At 51.6% G+C, this 22,419-nt stretch overlaps 1 protein-coding gene across 1 annotated transcript; it reads left to right on the top strand.

Annotated features, from left to right (window-relative positions):
- The first annotated feature begins 1,662 nt into the window (after positions 1 to 1,662).
- PAX4 (paired box 4) lies at positions 1,663 to 22,152 on the top strand. Its single transcript, XM_054988504.1, has 7 exons — positions 1,663 to 1,813; positions 2,043 to 2,173; positions 2,454 to 2,669; positions 3,617 to 3,707; positions 17,804 to 17,956; positions 18,879 to 18,961; positions 21,767 to 22,152. The coding sequence occupies exons 1-7, from the start codon at positions 1,663 to 1,665 to the stop codon at positions 21,887 to 21,889; spliced, it is 948 nt and encodes a 315-aa protein (XP_054844479.1). The 3' UTR covers positions 21,890 to 22,152.
- Positions 22,153 to 22,419: the final 267 nt, after the last annotated feature.

Below are 22,419 nucleotides of genomic sequence, written 5' to 3'. Positions count from 1 at the left end.
TATCAGCTTTCTTCACTCACCAACTTTCACATCCATGTTTCCAGTCTATGGGCCATTGTTTTGTTTTCCAAATGTAAATTGGAGCCAAGCAATTATGTTGCAATTATGTCCAACTGAGGCCTTGCAATCTGGCTGTTGCTACATTGAAAGTGACTGCCACCAGCCAGCATTAAGGACTATGCTACTTAGCGTGAGCTATAGCCATAGGTATTTTAAGGCAATGAATAAATTCTTTTTTAATATAGAATTTATTTTTATAAATATAAGCAGGACAGAAAAAAGAAAAATGATAGCACAATTATGAATACATCAAAAGAAAAGAAAGAGTAAACATATAATAAACACTATAAATCACTCAGGTTTTTTTATATCCAGCACATATCAAACCCCCTGGCTGTACCCCCCCTTTCCCCCCACAGAGTGCAGAGAACAGGATGGATCTAGATCCTTTTGTCTCTTCTAAAGTATTTCCCACAGTAAAGGCAGCCACTTTCCATTTACAGAGTCTTTTCTATAAACAGAGAAGGCCCTGAAGTAAAAGAGGTGCCCTGAAAATCTACGTATGCACTTTGGCGTGGGGGTTGGTTTTTTAACCCCAGCTTATGAAACGTGTTTGAGTACAAATATCCCCCGTGGGTTTTCTTTTAACTTTGCTCTAGGAAAGCCTTTTAAGGTGCTGTAGAGACACACGCCCCCCCCCCCCCCCGAAAGGGAAGAGAGTGAGACAGAGACGAGACAAGAAGGGTTCTCTTCTCCCCAACCCTGGCGAAGAGATCAAGAGGGGCCGGCAAGGCCACATGCCACTCAGCTCACTCATTTTCAAAGGCCAGTTTGAACAGTGGGAGAGTGGCAAGTTGACCTTCAGGAAAGGCAGCTCCTCCACCCTCCAAGGCAGCAGACGTGAACGGAGAGGGCTGGCAATGTTGCCATCTGGGCAAAGGCCCATTCCCGCTGCACGATGCTCCGAGGGCAAGGGATGAGCTCCTGGGCTACAAGAGTGAGGCCTGGCCGCAGCGTGGCTTTCTGGGCCCCAATAGCTCCAAGGATCCGTGTCAGGCAACCCATAAGGTCCTGCGAGGCAGTCCCCGCCCCGTCCCTTCTGTCTGACCCTCCCGTCTTTGCCTCCTTTTCTCACCGGGATGGAACACTTGCCCAGTGAGCTGCAACCACGTGCCGGCTGTGCCCACAGTGGCGAGAGAGGCAAACTGTCCAGCATAAGAGCTGGGGGGGCTGGGGGGGGGCTACTGCTTCCTCCCTCCCGCCTCCTGCTCTTCTGCTAGGCCAGCATGCCCCTCTTGGCCTGCAGGTGCCTCACACTGGCAGAGCCCCTTTCTCCGGTGAATGAGAGCATCGACATGCAAGGCAATGCTGCTGCCCTTGATCTCACCAACATGGAGACCTTCTTCTGGACAAGAGTTTGCAGCTTGGCCTCAGTGCTCCTTTGCAGCATCTCCATCAGGGCTTCTTCCTCTGGAAGGAGCTAGACACCACCCTAACTTGGATCACAAATGGAGACCAATTTCGCCTTTAGCCCATGACTTCAGGGCTGGCCCAAGCTGGCTGTGTAGAGGCTGAGTGGCTCAGTCGTGTGGGGAGAGTTAGCGACTGGCTGTGGCTGAGCAGTCTCCCTCTGCACCCACGGTGGGCTTCCAAGGCCACGCGATGCAGGGGGATAGTCTGCTCCACCAGATGCCTGAGCACGGAGTAGGTGGAGACATTGCCAATCCAGTGGTACTCTGGCCTGGCCACGGCCACGGCCACCCGCTTCTCATGCAGCAGCTGAATGCCCTTCACACGGTGCAAGAAGTGACTCGTGATATTCTGCAGCAAAAACTGGAGGTCACAAGCCACAGAGTCTCCGTTGGGATTCTCTGAGGCACCCAATCCGAGAGCACCTTTCACCAGTTGTTTTTACTGTACGTCTGGGATCCTGGCCCACGTTGACTGTGGCCCCAGAATCTTGCCCCGTCTCCAGATGGGCCCCGGAAGGGGCTGAGTTCCTTGCACGCTCTGGATGACCCGCCATATTGGGCTGTTTGCAGGGGCCACCGGGGTGAACCAGCTGGGTGGGCACTTTGTGAATGGCTGCCCCCTCCCCATCTCCAAGAGGAAGGAAATTGTCGAGTTGGCCTCATGTGGACTGCGGGCCTCGGACATTTCACGCCACCTGAAGGTAACAATAACACGGAAGGAGGGAGGCTGGGAGGAAGGTGTCTGTGGCATTTCCCATGAGAAGTGTGCGCGGGGGGGGGGGGGGCGGGAGATGTGGGAGAGACTTAAAGCACCCGGCCAAAGAGAAGCCCACTGGAGCAGTCTGGTCAGGGGTGCGGCTGGAGAATCCAGGAGGGAAAACCTTGTGGGGCTCCTCAGCTGAGTGAACCAAGGAGAGCCGCCTGACCACTCCTGTCCATATCCCTACACACACGAACACAGTCTGCTCTCTGTATCTCCAGGTTTCCAACGGGTGCGTCAGCAAGATTCTCACTCGCTACCACCAGAGTGGAGTGATCCAGCCAAAGATCATGGGCGGCAGCCAGCCACGCATGTCCACGCCACAGGTGGTGGCCCGGATTGTGCAGCTAAAGCAAGCGCAGCCGTCCATCTTTGCCTGTGAGATCAGAAGGAAGCTGAAGGCAGAGGGGGTCTGTGCTGCCAACAGGGTGCCCAGTGTGAGTAGTTCACTGCTTACCTGAATGGGCCTCTGGGTGGCATGTGGGGACCAGGGCTGGTGGCTGAGGCTCGGCGGCAGAGCATCTGCTTGACGTGAGGGGAGTCTCAGGTTCAGCCCCTGGTGGCATCTCCTGAGAAAAGGACCGGGAGGTGTGCGAGGGAAAGGCCTCTCCTGGGCAGCCAACACTCTTCGGGGAATGTGGGCGTGCCATTCTGAGGCCAGCCAACATGCTTTGGGTTTGGCAGCCGCAGGAGTCTCGGCCTTCCACCTGTCTGCTGGGATTGTGTCCTTCTTCCTTTCCGTGTGGCATTTTCCGGTGTGGTGTACGAGGCATCCCAGCCCAACAGCTGCATGTGGTGGAGGATACAGGCATTTTGTAGTCATAGAACTGAAGGGGAGACTTCCTGGTCTAAGTCCCTTGTATTTTCCCTCGCGCTGGGTAATCCACCTTGGATCTCAGTGCGGATTTGCTGCTTCCGGTTCCTGTGGGCCGGTAGAGCCTCTGTGCTCTCGCTGGCGCATTTGAAGGTCTCCCAAGGGATGTTCCCTCCAGCTCCTGGGCCGACCCTCTCGCCTGCTGTTTCCTGGGCCCCCTGCGCCACATGAGGGACCTGCACTCACTCCCACTCAGCAATGAAGGGCAGAGACCTGGTGGGGGAAGCAGCAGGGAAGCGGGGAGGAGGGCTGCTCGATCCTCCAAGGGAAGAAAAGAGGTGGGAGCGGTCCTTGCAGGGCTGGCTTTTTTGTGTACTGAACTCTGGCCAGTCCTGAGCCATTGTTTCAAAACTGTGACCGAGAGAGACTTCTGCCTCTGTAAGGGGCCCTCGGCAAGTTCACTTGGGAGGCAGTGCCGTGGACTCTGGGCCAGCCATTCAGGCGAAAGCGAGACAGTCCAGCCAATGCCTTGTGCCTATGTCTGCCCCAATCTGCTCTTGTCCCCCCCAGGTATCTTCCATCAACCGCATCCTGAGGGGTCCGGAAAGGGACATGGCTTTCCCAGGCCAACCTGCTTGCCTGGCTGCCCTTCTGCCGTCAGGTAACACTTGCGAGGCAAAGACTCCCATCAGGGGCCGCCTAAGCAGGGAGTCCCTGGGGCTGCGGTCCCCTCCCTGCGAACCATGGCTGCAGCTCTGGCCTTTGCAACAGGCAGACCATCGCCAGGACCACGCAGGCCAGCCTGGATCAGACCCCATCAGTCCGTGTAGTTATTGGGCTGCTTGCTTCGCTCTGGAAGACCAAAATGAGTTCTTCCAAATGCCAAGCAGAGTTGATGCTGGATGAAGCAGAACTAGTCAGAGGAACAAGTTAGCCTTGCACATGCTGGCTCGCGGAGCACCCATTGGGTTAGTAAGTGGCCAAGAAAGCAGATAGGAGCAGGTCCACTCAGAGTCCTGCTCAAGTCTATTCAGTGTGGATGGCACTGCAAGCCAAGCCCATGCGGGAAAGCCTGGCGATTGCTTCCTCCCGCATCCCCTCTCTCAGGCAGATAAAGCCGTCCTCTTGAGTTGCACTGCCTTGTTGACAGTCAAAGAATGGCCTAAATGAAGGGTCCATGTTGTTCCAGTGCCCTAAAGATGGCTATCCAACTGTGCACTTTCTAAGATATCTCAGGACTGTTGCATCGTGTGGCAAAGGATGATGCATGTATAATGCGCAAGAGGAAGCCTGCCAGCTGCCAGGACGAGCCCTTTCCCGGCCACTGGCTCCCCTTCTGTAAGTTCGTCTGGGAGAGGGTGGTGGCTCCTCTGTGTTGGAGGTGCCATCGCTTTTCAGCTCAGCTAAGCAGCAGTTCCTGGGAAGAGAAAGACCGCATCAGGTCCAAAGGGGAGGGTTTTCCTGACCTGTTGCAAAAGAAGGGGCTCTTCCATGCAGGGCACTCAACTGCCCACTCCTGGTTGGGTGGAGAGGGCATGAAGGAGAGCAGGACCAGGGCTCTGTGTGCCCCTCCCTCCCAGCCTGAAGCTACAAGGGAGGGGAGGAGGAAGAGGCGGGTGCTTTCCATTGCCCCCCTCCTAGGTTTAGGCACGTTGGAAATCTCTCCGGTTAGAGTTATTCCCAGGTCTCTCTCTCCACTTCTCTCTTATACTTGTTAAGCATGAACCAAATCACAAGGATTTTCCTGTGTTGCAAAGACCCAATAACTCCAAGTTCCAAAAAGGAGAATGTTATCTTTAAGAATATAGACATTCAATGGATATAACTAGTATTACAAGCTGAGCAGCAAAAGTTTACAGCACCTGAGCACAGAGCAAAATGAAACAGTCATCTTTTCTTAGGTCTAAAACTTCTCTCTGTTAAAGAGAAAGGCAAAAATGGGTCAGGGGTCCTGGGTTTGTGGTTCAGACCCGGTTAATCTCAGTCCTGCCTCCAGTGTCTTCTTCCTCCATCTGGCTGGTCCCCTCTCTCCAGACCACGTGCTGGAGTGGGGCTCCTTCAGAGTGCCCGCAGAGGCTCTAGCATGCCTCTGTGTGCCTCAAGCATGTTTGACCACGTAGAGAATGGCTGCCCCTCTAAGAACGGGCATGACTTCATCCCACAAACCCTCAAAAAAACCCCCACCCCCCCACCACCACAGAGGGAGAAGAAGTAATTTTAAGGGTCGCTCGGTGGGTGGGAGGTCTCCGCTGGGTGTTCTTCCCCAAAGCCCGCCCCCTGTCTCTCTCGGGCTGCTGACATGATCGCACTGGTGGCTTCATTGCCCCAAACTAGCTCTTCCCTTTGGCCAGATCACCTGGAGGCTCCCTTTAGTCAGCACGGCAAATGGCCACTGATGGGACTCTCCGCCATGAATTTCTCTCTCTGCTCGTGGCCACTGCCCTCCTTTTTGAAGTGACGCTTCCAGAACTGCACACAATACTCCAGGTATACTCCTGACAAATGTGGTATATATTGGGACAGTGAGATCCTGTGATTTGGATGCTATGACTTTGCTGATACACCCCAAGATTGTGTTTGCCTTTTTTGCTGCTGCATCACACTGACTGCTCATATTTAGCTTCCTATCCACCTATATCCCAAGATCATGTTTACACGCACTGCTATCCCTCATCCAGTATGCATGCTTTGCATTTTTGTAACCCTGGTGGAGACCCTGGCACTTATCCGTGTTAAATTGCATCTTATTCAAATCTGCCCCCTTTTCCAGTGAGTTCAGATCTCGTTGAATTCCATCGGTGTCTTCAAGGGTGTTTGCTGCTCCTCTCAGTTTGGTATCATCTACCCTAACCCTTCATACCCTCATCCAGATCATTTATAAAAATGTTGAAAAGCACTGGGTCCAGGACCGAGCCCCGTGGCCCCCCACCGGACGCCTCCCTCCAATCAGACCCGATGCCATTGACAACCACTCTTTGGGAGCAGTTATCCAGCCAGTTCCTTATCCAGCTGACCATCCTAAAGTCCAGTCCACAACCCACCAGTTTATTCATGAGAACATCATGAGGAACTTTGTCAAAAGCTTTACTGAAATCCAGATAAACTCCATCAACAGTGTTCCTGCGATCCATTAAGCCTGTCACTCAATCATAGAAGGAGATGGGGTTGGTCTGGCAGGACCTGTGGGGGACAAATCCGTGCTGACTTGCAGACTGATGCCTTCAATATCTGCTCCAGAACCTTCCCTGGGACAGAGGTAAGGCTGACTGGCCTGTAGTTCCCATGACTGTCCTTTTTTCCTTCTTGAAGATTGAGATGACACTTGTCCTCCTCCAGTCTTCCGGCACATCGCCTGTCCTCCAAGAGGCCTGGGAGATGATCAACGAAGGGTCTGCAAGCTCTTTCGAAAGTCCTTTAAGCCCTCTTGGGTGCACCTCTTCTGGCCCAGGGGATTTGTACACACCTAGTGCAGCCAGGTGCTCCTCCCCAACTTCTCTGCGCATGTCAACCAGCAGCCCTGAAGCCATGCTTGGTCTACCATTATCTCTAGGTGAGCCTGTTCTCTCCTTCGGGGCAAAAAATGAGGCAAAGTAAGCATGGAGCCTTTCTGCCTTCTCTCTTTCCTCTGTCAGAGTTTCTCCATTTTCACCCAGCAATGGGGGAATCACCCCCTTCACCTTCCATTTGTTCCTCACATATCTGAAGAACGTCTTTTTGTTCCGGTAATCCCCTCTAGCCCTTCTCAGCTCATTCTGAGCTTTGGCCTCTCTGACAGCTGCCCTACAGTGCCCAGCCATCTTCCTCAGAGGCACTTTGTTCCCTCCGCTCCTTGAACATCTTTTTCCTCCTTAGCTAATTGCAGAGCTCTCTGTTCGTCCCCGTGGGCTCCCTAGATCCTCTACCACGTTTCTGTCTTGCTAGGATGGTGACAGCTTGAGCCTGCAAGAGCTCTTCTTTTAGGAGAGCCCACCCTACACTCGCTCTTTTCCCCTTCAGCATTCTTGTCCGTGGAATAGCTCTCATCATGGAATAGCTCTCATGAAGACTGTGGACTGGACTATAGGACAGTTCGGTGGATAGGGAACTGGTTAGAGGACCGCACCCAAAGAGTGGTGGTCAACGGCATTTCATCAGATTGGAGGGAGGGAGGTGTCCAGCGGGGTGCCGCAGGGCTCGGTTTTGGGCCTGGTACTTTTCAATATTTTTATTAGTGATCTGGATGAAGGGGTAAATGGGTTACTCATTAAATTTGCTGATGATACCAAATTGGGAGGGGTAGCAAACACCCAAGAAGATAGAATTAAAATTCAACAAGACCTGAATACTCTGGAGAAGTGAGCAGCTGTGAATAGGATGCAATTCAACAAAGACAAGTGCACAGTATTACATCTGGGCCACAAAAATGAGAAGCACAAATACTGGATGGGGGATACACTTCTGGGTAGTCGTATATGTGAAAGGGATCTTGGGGTAAGAGTGGACTGTAAACTAAATATGAGCAGTCAGTGTGATGCGGTGGCAAAAAAAGGCTAATTCAATCCTGGGTTGTATCAAAGGCGCCATAGCATCAAAATCGCAGGAGGTCATAGCCCCTCTCTATACTGCCTTGGTCAGGCCACACCTGAAGTATTGTGTGCAGTTCTGGAGGCCTCACTTCAAAAAGGATGTGGACAAAATTGAGAGGGTGCAGAGGAGAGCGATGAGGATGATCAGGGGTCTGGAGACTGAGCCCTACGAGGAAAGGCTGAGGGCCTTGGGAATGTTTAGTTTGGAGAAGAGGAGGTTGAGGGGGGACATGATTGCTCTCTTTAAATATTTGAAAGGCTGTCATATGGAGGAGGGCAAGGAGCTGTTCCAGTTGGCAGCAGAGGGTAGGACCCGAGACAAAGGGCTAAAACTACATGCACAATGGTACCGACTGGATATTAGGAAAAACTTTTTCACCGTCAGAGTAGTTCAAAAGTGGAATCAGCTGCCTAGGGAGGTGGTGAGCTCCCCCTCACTGGCAGTTTTCAAGAAGAGGCTGGATGAATACTTGTCAGAGATGCTTTAGGCTGATCCTGCACTGGGCAGGGGGTTGGACTAGATGGTCTGTATGGCCCCTTCCAACTCTATGATTCTATGATTCTATGATCATATCTCTAAGTTTATTAAAGTTTGCCTAACTAAAATCTGGCTACAAACTCCCTTGGTACTCCACAGCAAAAGGAATTCTAAGAGGACGTCTTCACTTCTCCCTAAGGTTCCTACCACCTTTACCCTATTAACCAACTCTTTCTTGTTGGTTAATGTCAAGTCTAGTATAACTGAGCCCCTTGTCACTTCCTCCACCATTTGAGAAAGGAAGTTGCCAGCCAGGCAGGTCAGGAAGTTGCATGACTTGGGACAGGTAGCAGAGCTGGTCTCCCAGCATGCATCAGGGAAATTAAAGTCTCCCCTAAGTACAAGGTCATGTTCCCTCGATCCACTTTCTCTGCCCAATGCACAGTTTTATAAACCTCTGTCATGTCCCTTCCCTCTTCAGCTGTCTTTCTTCTAGGCTGTGAAGCCCCAGACTCTTCAGCCTTTCCTCATAGGAAGGGGGTCCAACCCCCTCGGCATGTTGGTGCCTCTCCTTTGTACTTTTTTCCAGATCTATAGGATTCATATCTCTGATATGGCACCAAAATTGCAAAACAAATTATTGTGCCATTATTAAAGACTCTTCTCTTTGCTCCACTTGCTTCTTCTTAAGTGGAGCAAAGAGAAGAGTCTTTAATAATGGCACAATAATTGTACAATTTGTACAATGGCACCACCACTTGCCGCCTCTTCTTCGTTTTGCCTTGGTGCTGCCCCTCTTCCCCTTTGTCGTCGATTCCTGGTCACCGGAGTTGCACACAGTGTTCCAGATGAGGCCACACCATAGCTTTCTTGTAACCGCATTTCCACACCGGCCATTTTATTCTCATTCCCTTTTCTAATAATTCCCGGCACGGAGTTTGCTGCTCTCTCTGCTGCTCACCGAGTCAACCTTTTTATTGAGCTTTCCACAACAGCCCCAAGATCTGTAGAAATCTCAGCCGCAGCCAGTTCAGCATATATTTAAAATGCGGCATTTTTGTTCCAGTGGGTACCACTGTTCACTTACCCACGGTGAACTTCATTAGCCACATGGCTGCCCACTCACACAAGTTATCGCTCTTCCCAGTTGGCCTTGGCTTTCGCTATTCTGAATAACTGGGTATCATCTGCAAACTTGGCCCCAGAACGGCTCAGCCCAAGATATTAATAGCACAGTCCCAACACTGATCCTGTGGGACCCTGCTGCTCACTTCCCTCAGATGTGAGGACTGTCTGTTTTTTCCTATTCTCGGCTTCCTGTCATTTAACCAACTTTTAAAGCATAAGAGGACCCATCCTCTTACACCGTGCCTGCTAATATTGCTAGTCTTTAGTGAGGAACCTTCTCCAAAGCCTTTTAGAACTCAAAAGTATATAATGCCTACTAGCAGAAAAGAGCAAGAGTCACAGCTCACTGCTTCAGATACTCACGGAAGCTCATACCCTACTGCAAATTTTGTTGGTCTTCTAGCTGCTTCTGGACTCTTGCTCTTTTTTACTGCTACAGACAGACGAGCACGTCTACCTGTCCCAATGTTTACTATATCACCCTTGCCCACAGGTTTGGTAAAGTGCTCAGAAACCCAAGAGGTTGGTGAGGCAGGACTTCCCTTGGCAGAAGCCACGTTGATTTCCCCTCAGCTGACTTTGGTCCTCACTGCGCTTAATACGTCTCCTTTAAGAACAGTTTTTCAATTAATTTACCTGGAACTGATGTTAGGCTAACTGGCTAATAACGTCCTGGTTCCTCTCTGGATCCCTTTTTAAAAACGGGGGTGGCATTTTCTGTTTTCCATTCATCCAGCAGAGAGGCTGACTTGAGCGACAAGTTACATATACTAGTTAGTAGAACAGCAATGTTATATTTTAGTTCTTTTAGACTCCTTGAATGTATGCTACCTGGATCTGCAGGTTTTCAGTTTGGCTAGTAGTTCTAAAACTTCATCTCCGTCACCTTAATTTTTCTCAGTCCTTCAGACCCCCTTCCTAAAAACCGTGGCTCCAGTGTGGGTTCGTGCCACTCATTTTCCCCAGTGAAAACCATTGCAAGGAGTTGCTTTGGTTTCTCTGCCATCTCCCCATCTTTCTAAGCCAGTCCTTTCATTCCTTTCCTTTTCCAAAGGCTCAACGGCCTCCCTCGCCTGGTATCAGACCAAGGCACAAGACACTTGCATCAAGCACAAAGGGGTTACTCAATGGAGGAGTCTCAGCCAACTCCTCGCAAGGACCCTTCCTGCTCGCTTGAGTCTTGGGGCCTTTGAATACCAACCTGTAGTGTGGTTCAGGCCACCCCGCACTCCGGAGCCTTACATTTTATTTATTTATTACATGTCATGCTTCGTTGGGGGTCTTGCTGCTTCCTCCCAGGAAGCTCAGATCTATGTCAGGCTCACTTTGGGCAACACTCCCCTGTCCTGACCTCTTGTAACTCTTGTGAGACGAGACTCTTATGAAAGGAGGGGAGCCCAATGACGATCTGGCATGAAATGCGGTGCCCTGTTTCAAATTATTAATAATTCAGAACCATCAGTAGACAGAAAGTTATAGACAAACACTAGAAAAAGAATCAATAGGTAGGTACGTTGCTGGTTAATCCTATCTTAGAAAAGAGCCTTGATGTTGTTCTTCCTAGGAATGGGTCCAAGATGGAGCCTCTCCGCATAGCCCGACAGGGCCTGCCTTTGATATCGGTGGCACCCAAGCCCAATCCAAGCTAACAATTCTATAGAGTTTCCTTTCCAACCCAACCAGAGATGGGGCTGCAGGCTCAGAGATACCCTTGGAGCCTGCTCTTGACTAGTTGTTTCAGAAGTTTGGATAATGGAGGTTATGGTGCCATGGAGGAAAATTAGAAGTGATCCATTCCAGCTCCTTTGACCGCTTTGCCAAACGGTGAGATGAGCCCAGGATTCGGTCCTTGTCCTCCATTCCGGAGGTGCTGCTTTAGGATGTCATTGTTCCCATCCCACAGTGGAGACTGTGTTATTCTACGGGCACGCTTTCTCTCTTCAGAACGTACATGACCTGCTATTGCTCTGCTTTTCAGCCAAAATAACATACAACTTCCAATGCCCTTTTAGAAGGCAGGTGGGCTTCTCTGTAAGGAGGTTTTGGCGAGTTCACTCAGCACAGCAGCGACATTCGGCTGCTTTCTCTTCCTCCCCCCCCCCCCCGCCTACGGCCAGGCGTGATCCTTGGCCACCTACTCCTCGGCTTGTTCAATAGCTGCACCTGCTCTGTGACCTCCAAGGAGAACAGAGGAGAGCCTGTAATTTATCCGTACCTCATTAGACCTTCTAACTGTCCAGTTCAGAGGTTTATATCTCAAGTTCTGGTAAGCTCAAAGCTTCAGAAAGGGTCTGAAAAGAGAGATTCCTCTTTAGAGAGCCAGCTTCTCAGTACGAATGATATATGTTACTTCTCATTTAATTCTTTCCCCTCAAGGCACAAAGAGAATCTTTATTGAAATAAACCCTAATCTTTTAATTAAGCAAGATGCTAAAATATACAGGCATATTAAAATGAATCCAATAATTGATGTACATATGCATGAAATGAAAAGTAAATCTCTGAACATTTCTCAATCAAAGCTAAGAATGATTTAAAATCAGATCTATGAACCACTATGAAATGCACTGGAAATTCCATAGACCCACAGACAGATACATTTCTCACCTAAAATCTTCTGCTAGCGATCTCCCTCATCAAACCCTTCGTTTCTTACCTTAGTGACATCCTTTTATACTAAACTAGCAACAAAGCCCGTTGCGTGAAAAAATGCAACGGGCTCTAGCAAACGGTTGGGAGGGATGCGCTGAGCCGGGCCTCCCTGCCGCCTCCGCGGCGATATCGTAATGCTTTTCTATGGCATTATGCTGCAGCTTCATTTGGAATACTGTGTGCAATTCTAGTTGCTCTATCTCAGAAAAGTGGTTGTAGTGCTGGAAAGGGTGCCAAAAACCATCCAGAATGATCAAGAGATTGGAGCACTTTCCCCAAGAGTCAAGGCTAAGGAGATTAGCCGTGCGCTTCTAAACACACCCTTCTAAGTATTGTCGAAGGCTTTCACGGCCGGAGAACGATGGTTGTTGTGGGTTTTCCAGGCTGTATTGCCGTGGTCTTGGCATTGTAGTTCCTGACGTTTCGCCAGCAGCTGTGGCTGGCCATAGCTTTTTGGTGCTACACCTCTGAAGATGCCAGCCACAGCTGCTGGCGAAACGTCAGGAACTACAATGCCAAGACCACGGCAATACAGCCCGGAAAACCCACAACAACCATCACACCCTTCTAAGTCCACTGAAGTCTACGGGCATAGAAAGGGGTGACTCTCCTTAGGATGGGACTATAGTTTTGCTAGGCTGAGTAGGCCCATCGCACCAACTGATCAGCTGCTCCGTTCATATTCAGGTTCAATTCAAGTTCCTTAGAGGTAAGAAGAAGTCCTTCATGGTCTGGGACTCATTCTTACTTCTCCCAATACACTCTGCTGCAACAGTTTCACTCATCTGACCAAAGCCTTCTGCAAGTACCACCCTGCAACCGCAAGACCCTTTGGAGCACTGGGCCTTCACGCAGAACTAAATGCTGCGGTGCGCAGTGGGGCTTACGTCTAAGCGCATTCCCACGTGCACACTCAAGACCCCAGTGAACTTGGGAAACTAGCTGAGCCCCGAAGACCAATAGCGGCGACTGCACCACTTCGCTCCAGGCACTTTGTGAATAAGTTTATCTCAGAAAAAGAAGGGTGCACACAGTTACAACTGAACTCCGGCTGGGGGAGATCCCTTCCGCAGGAGGAGAGGGCTGCTTAGGAGAGGGGACTCTATGGCATTATATCCCATCCCTCCCCGAACGCCACCTTCTCCAGGAATTTTCCAGCCTGAAGCTGCCAACCCTGCTTCCCAGCTTCTCCAGCTGACAGAGATCACTTCCACTGGAGGAGAGGGCTGCTATGGCCACCCTCTCCAGGCTCCACCCCCCCCCCGTCCCTCAGAATTTCCCCACCTGGAGCTGGCAACCCAACAGCTTCCCTCCTGCCGCCTTTCAAACCCCAGCCAGGCGGATGTGGTGGGGGAGCACAGCCTCACAGACCCCCCGCCCCCCCGACTGGGCTCTCCTCTGCTGCAGCTTGGTCGGCTGGCCCCCTGACACAGGAGGAGCCCCAGCGCCGGGAGGGTTAAAGGCAGAGTGGCTCCTGCCCGCCCGGGGCTGTCCTATGGCGGGCCCGGATCTGTGCACTCCGAGGGGCTCTGCAGGAGGTGGGGAGAGCCGGAGTCGCTGCCACGACAACCCTGGCGGCTGGGCGCACGCGCGAGTGGGGGCATGCGGCACCTGGCTGCCTTCAGGAGGCAGCGGGGCGAGCCAGGTGCCTGCTTGCCTGCCTGCCTGCCTGCCTGCCTGCCTGCCTGGCAGCTGGGACACAGCAGTGTGGCTTCTCCCCTGCCTGCCTTCAGGCCGCCTCGCAGCGCTTCTCGTGGGCTTGTGCGCCCGGCAGCTATCCATGGCCAAATCCACATTACTTCTTTTTTTCTGCGTTTTCCCCGCATTCTCCCCGCAATCTTGAGTGCCGGTCACATTACCTCATTAAACAGACGCATTTCATTCGCATTTCTCCCGAATATGTGGTCACAGTTTTTCAACGGGAGTTTCACGGTGGCCGTGAACAGTCCAATGCGCAATTTACGCGGTTTTTTTAAAAACCACCCCCCCTTCCTGTCTCTCCGGCCGTTCCGAGAGTTCCTATTGGCTGATTCAACTTGCAAGTGCTCCGTAGTCTGCAAAAGACTGTTTTTGACTTCATAGCATTGGATTTATTGATTATGCTGTTTCTGAATCAAATCTGGTAGTTTGAAAAATCATTTTGGGGTGAATCCATCATCAGAACGGACTCGCAAAACTTCCTTTTTAACTGTTTTTTATTTTTTTAATTTTATATTACTGTAATATCGAAATTACAGTGAATCAATCATTCAAAATAAAGAAAACAGTCGCTGCCGAGGGCCGCCCCAGCGGCAGGGCTGGAGGCGCTGGGAAGCCGGCGGGCTCATCACTCGCCTCCTCTCCCGCCGGGGTCAAGAAGGTGCCCGGCAGACCGAGTCGAAGCCCAGGCGCAGCTGGAGGCTCCCAGCTCAGAGCGGAGAAGGGACTGGCCGAGGCATCCCCGGCTGAGCCGAACGGCAGGGCTTGCGGGGGCTGCCGGGACAGCAAAGGTAGAACAAGTACAAAGGGGGGTGGAGAGCTTAGACACAATTCAACCATACACTACACAACCAAAAAAACTCACCCCAGGCGGAAAATTACAAATTCATGCAATTTAAATGTGTAATTCCAGAAAGCAATAAATATGCAATATTATTGTCAATAAAGGCTGAGGCAATTATAATCCCCAATTTCATGGAAAGGGCAACAGTTCTAGTAGACGTGTATACCAGCCGTAGTCCAACAAGCTGTCCCGGTCCAATACTTGTAGAACCAATTTAAAGACCACTAAGGCAAGATAACGTCCCGGTCCGACGCTAGTAGGAGCCGCTGTAGAAGGAGCGGGAACAGATGAGTAAGGCACAAGGTCAAACACAAAACAAGCCGTCTCAATCCGACGCTTGCAAGAGCCGCTGCGAGGTGAGCGGAAACGGAGAGCTGAGGCAACGAGCAAAAGCCGGCCAATTCTTTCTCTTTATCTCGTTTCAGACCTAGATATGTCTTTCATCAGGCCATAACGTCTAAAAAGTAACATAAAGCAATAATATGCATCGAAGTTAAAGAGAAACATGCTATTACGTAAAATACCCTCCCCCAAAGAGGACATATGAGAATTACTTACAGCATAAGTTACAATTGTGAACTCCCAGGAAATTATCCAACATATGCGGAGTAACGGGGGGTGGGGTAATACAACCACTTAAATATATATCAGGGTGGGACCATAATACATCCAAGTTAAAGACACAGTACAGTAAATTATTTTACTGTACTGTGTCTTTACTGAAATTATTTTTTTCGTTAGACTTCGGTCCATGATCCCACATGGTCTGAATAACCATTTGGAACTTTCCTCCTTTTTATGATCGGTATTTCCCTGATCGGCAGCTACCCGGCTTGTTAGTCCCTTCCTTTCTCCCTCCCCCTCTCCTTTCCTTTTTCTCCTCCCTCCTTCTCCCTTTCCCCTCCCCCCCCCTTCCCTTGGCTGACAGTCGGAATTTATCATTACTGAATAGTATCTTGTATATTAACATGTTAAACTATCTTGTGAATAATTATTTATTGCTCTGTGCTTTTAAAATAATTTACTGTACTGTGTCTTTAACTTGGATGTATTATGGTCCCACCCTGATATATATTTAAGTGGTTGTATTACCCCACCCCCCGTTACTCCGCATATGTTGGATAATTTCCTGGGAGTTCACAATTGTAACTTATGCTGTAAGTAATTCTCATATGTCCTCTTTGGGGGAGGGTATTTTACGTAATAGCATGTTTCTCTTTAACTTCGATGCATATTATTGCTTTATGTTACTTTTTAGACGTTATGGCCTGATGAAAGACATATCTAGGTCTGAAACGAGATAAAGAGAAAGAATTGGCCGGCTTTTGCTCGTTGCCTCAGCTCTCCGTTTCCGCTCACCTCGCAGCGGCTCTTGCAAGCGTCGGATTGAGACGGCTTGTTTTGTGTTTGACCTTGTGCCTTACTCATCTGTTCCCGCTCCTTCTACAGCGGCTCCTACTAGCGTCGGACCGGGACGTTATCTTGCCTTAGTGGTCTTTAAATTGGTTCTACAAGTATTGGACCGGGACAGCTTGTTGGACTACGGCTGGTATACACGTCTACTAGAACTGTTGCCCTTTCCATGAAATTGGGGATTATAATTGCCTCAGCCTTTATTGACAATAATATTGCATATTTATTGCTTTCTGGAATTACACATTTAAATTGCATGAATTTGTAATTTTCCGCCTGGGGTGAGTTTTTTTGGTTGTGTAGTGTAGGGGGGACAGCAAAGGTGGCTTGGCCCGTGGGCTGGCACATCCGCGGAGGGGGGCTGAAGATGAACAGGGATTTTAAAAACTGCTGCCGAGAGAAGCGGCGGCGGCGGGCCGGGGATGCCGGCCGAGGAGACAGCCGCGTCCCTCCAAGCCTCTCTCTGCAGTGAGCCAGTGCTGCGCTGCCGGGGGGCGAGGATGCGCTGCGCTGCGAGGCGCCCTCTCCACTGTGGGCACTCCGGCTCAGGCGCTCGCCACGCAGAGGCCCAGCTCGCTGGGCGCCTGCCCCTGCGAGGTCGCCCATCAGCGCGGCGGTCCGCGGGAGGGGAGGGGGCGCAGCCTTCCCCCCTTGGGGTAAACGGCCCTCTGGCCACCAAGCTGGCTTGACCCCGCAGGCGCTGCCGCTCCAGTCTTGGAGAGGGGGGAAGGGGGAGCGGACGGCTGGGTGGCGTCTCGGCACGCTCCACTCGCACAGACATGCAACCCGCACCTTTCAAACCAGCCTTTCAAACTGCACCTTTCAAACCACCTTTCAAACCAGCCTCTTCATCCAAAGTGACTGACCGGCCTGAACCCGCCCAAAGCTTGGCTTTGTGAAACTTCAGTAAAATTCGAGCACTGAACTGTCCTGCATAGGAAATGCCCACGAAAGCTTCCCGCATGCTTCAGAATGTCCAAAAAAGAAACGGAAGAGCCATCAGTGCTGTCAGTGGGGGAAAGAGAGGCATCATTATCTTCAATGATGTTTCTTTATAACACAAGATCGAAATAACGGAAAAGTGAGCTCAAAAATTTTTTTAAAAAATGGGCGGGGAAAAAAGGTCCCGCCCAAAAAAGCAGTTTTCGAGCAGCCGTGTGACCGGAGGGACGCGCGAGAAAGGCGAATTGGAAGCAGGGATGTGAACGAAGAGAAAAAAATCACGGATTGGAGGCAAACGGAAGATATCCGATAAACATGCGGGTAATGGGTGAATGTGGATTCGACCCATTTCAGCCCCATGTGCGCTGGATCGGTCGCAGAAGGTGGTGGGCGCTGCCGGGAGCGACTCCCCCTTATCCCCGCTAGGGGCGCACTAACACGCCTGCGCTCTGGGAAACGGGGCGAGTCGTCGGAAACCCGCTTACTGAATTAGGTAGTAAGATGACATTTACTGTCTAGAAAGACATCTCTAAGGTCTTTCACAGGTGACAGCAATATAAAAATGTGATTGGTCTTAGATTCAGGTGATTCTTCAGATTTGTAATCATGTGGCATTTTGCGAAGGCCAGCTAGGGGGCCATAGGGCACCTGCCTAGATAAGAATCCACAAATCTTTAAAAGATGTTAAAAAGAGATTACACTCTTTTTCTTCTTAACAATGAAAAAAATTAATCTCTCCTGTCCCAAATAATTTTAATTGGTTGTCAAAGATAAAATTGTATCTCTGTGACACAAACACACTCCCAAACTGGCACAGGCATTCCTCCTTTCAGAAGTGATATATTACTGTGCTTGAGAAGGGGCCCTTTCTTGGGAACTGGCCTGTGAAGAGGGCAGCTCACGTTGGGTTTTAATGTCTATGCTTTTGATGTTTATTTTCTATTTCTGGTTATATACGAGTGTTTTTATTCTTGACTAGGGTCTCCATTGTCTAAGAGAAAAAACAGCTTACAGGTATTTCCCATCCCATTCTGCAGGGCCCTCCTTGCTGGGGACAGGAGGCACCAAGGCCTTATTAGAGGCTCCAAAGCCCCCACCTATCCAAGGCCTGCCGGAGGGAGCCAAGAGCCGGGGGAGCAGTAGGAACAGAACGGCCTTTTCCAAGCAGCAACGGGAGGCCTTGGAGGAAGGTGACTGCCAGGCCTGGGCAGGGCTGAGAGTCCTGCAGGCCCAAGGTGGAGGGTGAGGTCAGGGCAGAAGGCCAACGTTTCTGGGTCTTGGAGGGCAGCTGGGGAGAACATTTTGCAGACATAAGCTGGGCCCTGGTGGGGCCACTGATGGGGTGGAGGCAGCCTGATTCCCAGGGTCCCCCCTTGCTCCTTCCATTCCTCCTATAAAGAAGGGCAGAACCATCGGCCACCAAAGCAGCATGTTGTTTGGGAGAGCAGACACAGACAGGAATGGGCTGGGGGCGGGGGGCCGCATTCTGCCGTGGACAGCTCCAGCTGCCTCTCGCTTTCCAGCATCTTCCCTAGCTGAAGGGGCCGCGGGCTTTGGCGTTTCTTAGTCCAGAAGAAAGAGGACGGGGGAACATGACAGGGGTTCAGTTACTTGGGCATTTGTGTCCCCTCTCCCCTCACCACAAAAGTATGAATGGGATGAAGGGAACAGCTCAAGGGAGAGAAAGGGTCATTCCCCAGAATGTTGCTTCTTGTGATCAGGCAGTGAAATAGGCAGCCCGAGGAAGCTTGTGGCTCAATGGGCCGTCATGCGTTGATCATGTCCCTGGGAAGCATTGATGCAGTCCCGGCGCTTGGTTTATGTCCCATTCAGCCGTGCATGTCTGGAGGTGGGTCTGCCTGTGGCTTTGAGCCATCGGTGCCGGGGGGCGATCTACGGCCCCCTCGCAACAGCCGGGGGTAGATGGCTACACCAAGCCCATGCATTCACTGCTGGGACATGGGAACGCCTCAGTGGGCTTTGGCCACCCTCACCAATTCTGCATTCTTCAGTGGAGGGGGGACCGTCTTTCTCCATGGGTTCCGTCAGCCTCAGTATGTTGCTTTGGCGCCCGGGGTGAGAGGGATGACTGCATTTCGAATTCCCTTCCAGAATTCCTGAGAGGGCAGTACCCAGGGATGGCGACATGGGAGAAGCTCTCGGCTGTGACTCAGCTGCCCAGTGCCACCATCCGTGTGAGTAAAACTGTCCCCAGAAGTAGCATTGCACAGACTGACATTTGCACACAAGCCCAGAGGGGAGCCCTACACAGCCAGAAACCAAAGCTGTTCCTCTGGAGTATGGCCACCGATGCCCATGGGGAGGAAAGCTCCCAGCCTTTGGCCTGAGTCTGCAGGATTCTGCCCCCCTCGCCCCTGTAGCTGGCCACTACTAAGCAGAAGTTCACCCTTGCCCTGCCTTCCATCTCTCTCTGGCCAGGAGTTTCAAGGGCACTAGCCCTGACCTCACCAACAAGCATCCAGGACAGGTGAGGAGAAAGGAGCTTGCCTTATCTGGAAATGCAAACAGGTAGGCGGCACGTCTGCTGATTAGGCAAACATAACAGCGTCAGTCCAGAGCAGCACAATGCAAGCATGCACCAAACACGCACGCACGCATGCACATACACGCTTCCAGCGACTTGGTTGGTGTCAAGCTTATGTACTCTCCTCAACTCACAATGGGTCACAGATTGGCCAGGGATCCTGGAGGTTTTTTGTCATCTTCTGGGCAAGAAGCAGAGGTCACTGGGTGCGTGCGTGCGTGTGTGTGTGGGGGGGGGGGGAGTAGTTGGGAAAGTCTTGCATTGTGCAGGGGGTTGGACTAGATGACCCCGGAGGACCCTTCCAACTCTATGCTGACAAAAGTGGACTCTGCACGTGGTGGAATTTTTCACATCCTTTGCTGGGCTACTCAGAAGGTTTCAAAGGCCCCCCAGGGTGGAACAGAACCACTGTAAAAATGCAGCTCTGGCATTGGAGTCCCAGGACTGACAGCCCAACCTTTAGGGCTCTCTGGGTTAGGATGTTGGCCCGGGTTCCGGCTTCTCCGCTCTGCGCCTCTCTCCAGCCGTGCTTTCTGCACTGGCACCCACTCCTCTTGGCCCTGCATTCACCTCACGGATTGGTCTCTCAGCCCTGGATGGACCTGGGACATGTATTGTTAGTTGTACCACGGAGAAAACGGTCTCCCTTTCTGACAGAGACCTTGTGCCCTGAAGCCTCCTCCCCCACCCCAGACAAAAAGCACCCCCTAGCTAGAAATCCCAGACTCATTGCCCGAAGTTAAATCGTGCAACCTGCCCAGATTGTAAGAGGAAGACGTGGGCATGAGTGGACAGGTCAGCAGCAACCAACCTGGGCACAAGCCCTGCACAACCCAGCCTCTGGTCTGCAGGTAGCGTGAGAAACCATGGGCTGGGCTGGGCTGGGCTGGGCTACACATGTCAGACCCAGATGGTGGGTCCACCAAGGGCAGCGTTTCACTTCCAGCAGACCAGCCAGATGCCGGTGGGCAAGGCACAGCCTCTGCATCCAGCAGCCAGTGGTAGAGTGCCTTGAATTCTGGAGGTTCTTTACAGCCCCCGTCCTTTGATCGGCCTCTGTGGTGGGTTCTGACATTTCCACTGCTGTTTCTTGGGGTGGGCCAAAACAATAGAGGGGAACCGCCGCAGAGAATGTGGAACGAAGGAGAGATTGAGGAATCTCCCGTGGCAAAGACTTACAGTGCTTATGATCTGTTAAAGTGCACCATGCAAAACCAACTGGTACTCAATAATTATATATTTAAATATAAAGTGCAAGGTGCACAGTGTTCAATAAATAACAATAAATAATTAATTATCAAATAACAGTATACGGTTCACATCCATCAATAATTGCACATTCAATAATTTACAACAACCCATCACAATTCACACAGATCATGTGGTCAGGTAGTACTCCTCTACTGCCCGGCCGAAAGTGCTAATGATGTTAGATAAGAGACCACCTGAGGGAAGTCCTTTACATCGTAGCAGAATTCTCATGACGCATTATGTTCTTTCTTCTTCCTTTGTAGGCGTAACTTTGCCGTCTAGGAGACCGGGGGGGCTCACTCTGTATCTGGGTACCTATTATGGTTGTTTACTGCTGAACGTACAGTATCTGACCAAACTGGAGACGTAGAATAGGGCTGTCTTTGAACGCTCTTGAAAAAGCTTGTTGAAACAGGAGAACAGCCAGCCCCCTGTTGAGCGATTCTCAGCGGCTCTGGACCCTGTCCTCCTCCTCGACTTGGCTGTCCTTCTGTTTTCTCCCGCCCGGGAGCCCCCGGTCTCCTAGATGGCAAGGTTACACCTACAAAGGTACGTCTTTGCTGTGAGAGATCCCTCGATCTCTCCTTTGCGCCACATTTCTTGGGGTGGCAGCAGGGGAGGATCTCGGTTCCTTCTGCACCGAAATATTCTCCCAGGAAAGTGTTTTCCATTTCAAGGGCTGTGTCTGAGGGCATCACTCAGGCTCTGTAGGATTTCCGCTGCCGTGCAAAAGGCATGATTGTCCATGCCCCAGCCGTGAGGGTACAGGGCCCCCCCCAGCATTTCTGCACTGCCCTCAGCCACCCTCCCAGTGATTCCTTCCGGCATCTGTACTGCGGCTTCTGCATCACGCCAGGCAGCAGCAGCAGCTTCCCTCCAAAGCTTCCAGGGCCACCCACTTCTCCTTCGGGTGGTGGCTCAGGTTGGCTTGCTCATCAAGTGTAGGGGTGGGGTGGGGAGGGTAACAGATCAGCAAGAGCCAGTCATGCCAGCCACGTTGGGGGGTGTTAGGGACGTGTGTGCGTGTGTGTGGAATCAATGTTAGTGGAGCCAACAGGGGCCGGGCTGTGTCTTAAAGCCGGGGGTGCTTCCCAAGAACGTGGTTTGGCCCTTCAGCAGTCGAGGGCTGAACATGTAGTGCGGCCCCAGGGCGCAGCCTCACCCCTCCCCTGACGCCTGTCTCCTTCTCCTTCTTGCCAACCAGGTCTGGTTCTCAAATCGGAGAGCAAGATGGCGACGGGAGACTCTGAAATCTCAGCTCCCTGGCTGCCCTGCACAGCCCCAGGTGCCCAGGCCCGCCCCAGGCTTTGAAGGTGGGGGGAACTGAGCAACACCCCTGGAGAGGGAGGGGACAAGCACCTGGGCTGCAGGCTGCTGCCAGCCAAAGGCGGTCACTGCCTCTTTGCCAACTGACCAGGGAGCGACTGTGCAAGGGTCCTTCTCTTTCTCCGTCTCCACCCCAGGAGCCTCCTTTGCACCAGCAGCCCATGGCTGGGCTCCAGTTCCTTCAGCTGTCCACAGGAGCACTGCTGCCCTCTTTGAGCAGGTAGGCAGAGGCTTCACAGTGTGCTTGCTTGATGCCTGCGCCATGCAGACAGGGCCAGTGTGAAGGGCGCGCTTGGAAGTAGCTCAGCTTGCCAGTCACAGCTTCCTTCAAACGGAGCCATTGACCACTGCAGTCTGTTGAGAGCTCTGGGAATTCTTCATGGGACAACCAAGTTCCGGAGCAGCTGTGGCAGCTTTTCCTTGGCAGCAGGAGCTCCTCTGCCAAAGATGCCTGGCCATCCACCACCTCCCTCCGTGGCTGCCACCCCCCCTTCCATTGTTCTCACCCTCTGCAGCTGAGCCCCGTGCCTG

The sequence above is a fragment of the Eublepharis macularius genome, chromosome 9 (assembly GCF_028583425.1).
Source record: "Eublepharis macularius isolate TG4126 chromosome 9, MPM_Emac_v1.0, whole genome shotgun sequence".
Classification (NCBI taxonomy): Eukaryota; Metazoa; Chordata; class Lepidosauria; order Squamata; family Eublepharidae; genus Eublepharis; species Eublepharis macularius.
Note: the sequence above shows the minus strand (reverse complement) of the source record. Positions and strands in the feature narration are given on the sequence as shown.

Coding starts and splice junctions, on each gene's coding strand:
- PAX4 (XM_054988504.1), top strand. CDS start 1,663: ATGCAGGGGGATAGTCTGCTCCACCAGATGCCTGAGCACGGAGTAGGT. Junction 2,670..3,616: donor CTGCCAACAGGGTGCCCAGT/GTGAGTAGTTCA, acceptor TGTCCCCCCCAG/GTATCTTCCATCAACCGCAT. Junction 18,962..21,766: donor TGCCCAGTGCCACCATCCGT/GTGAGTAAAACT, acceptor CTTGCCAACCAG/GTCTGGTTCTCAAATCGGAG.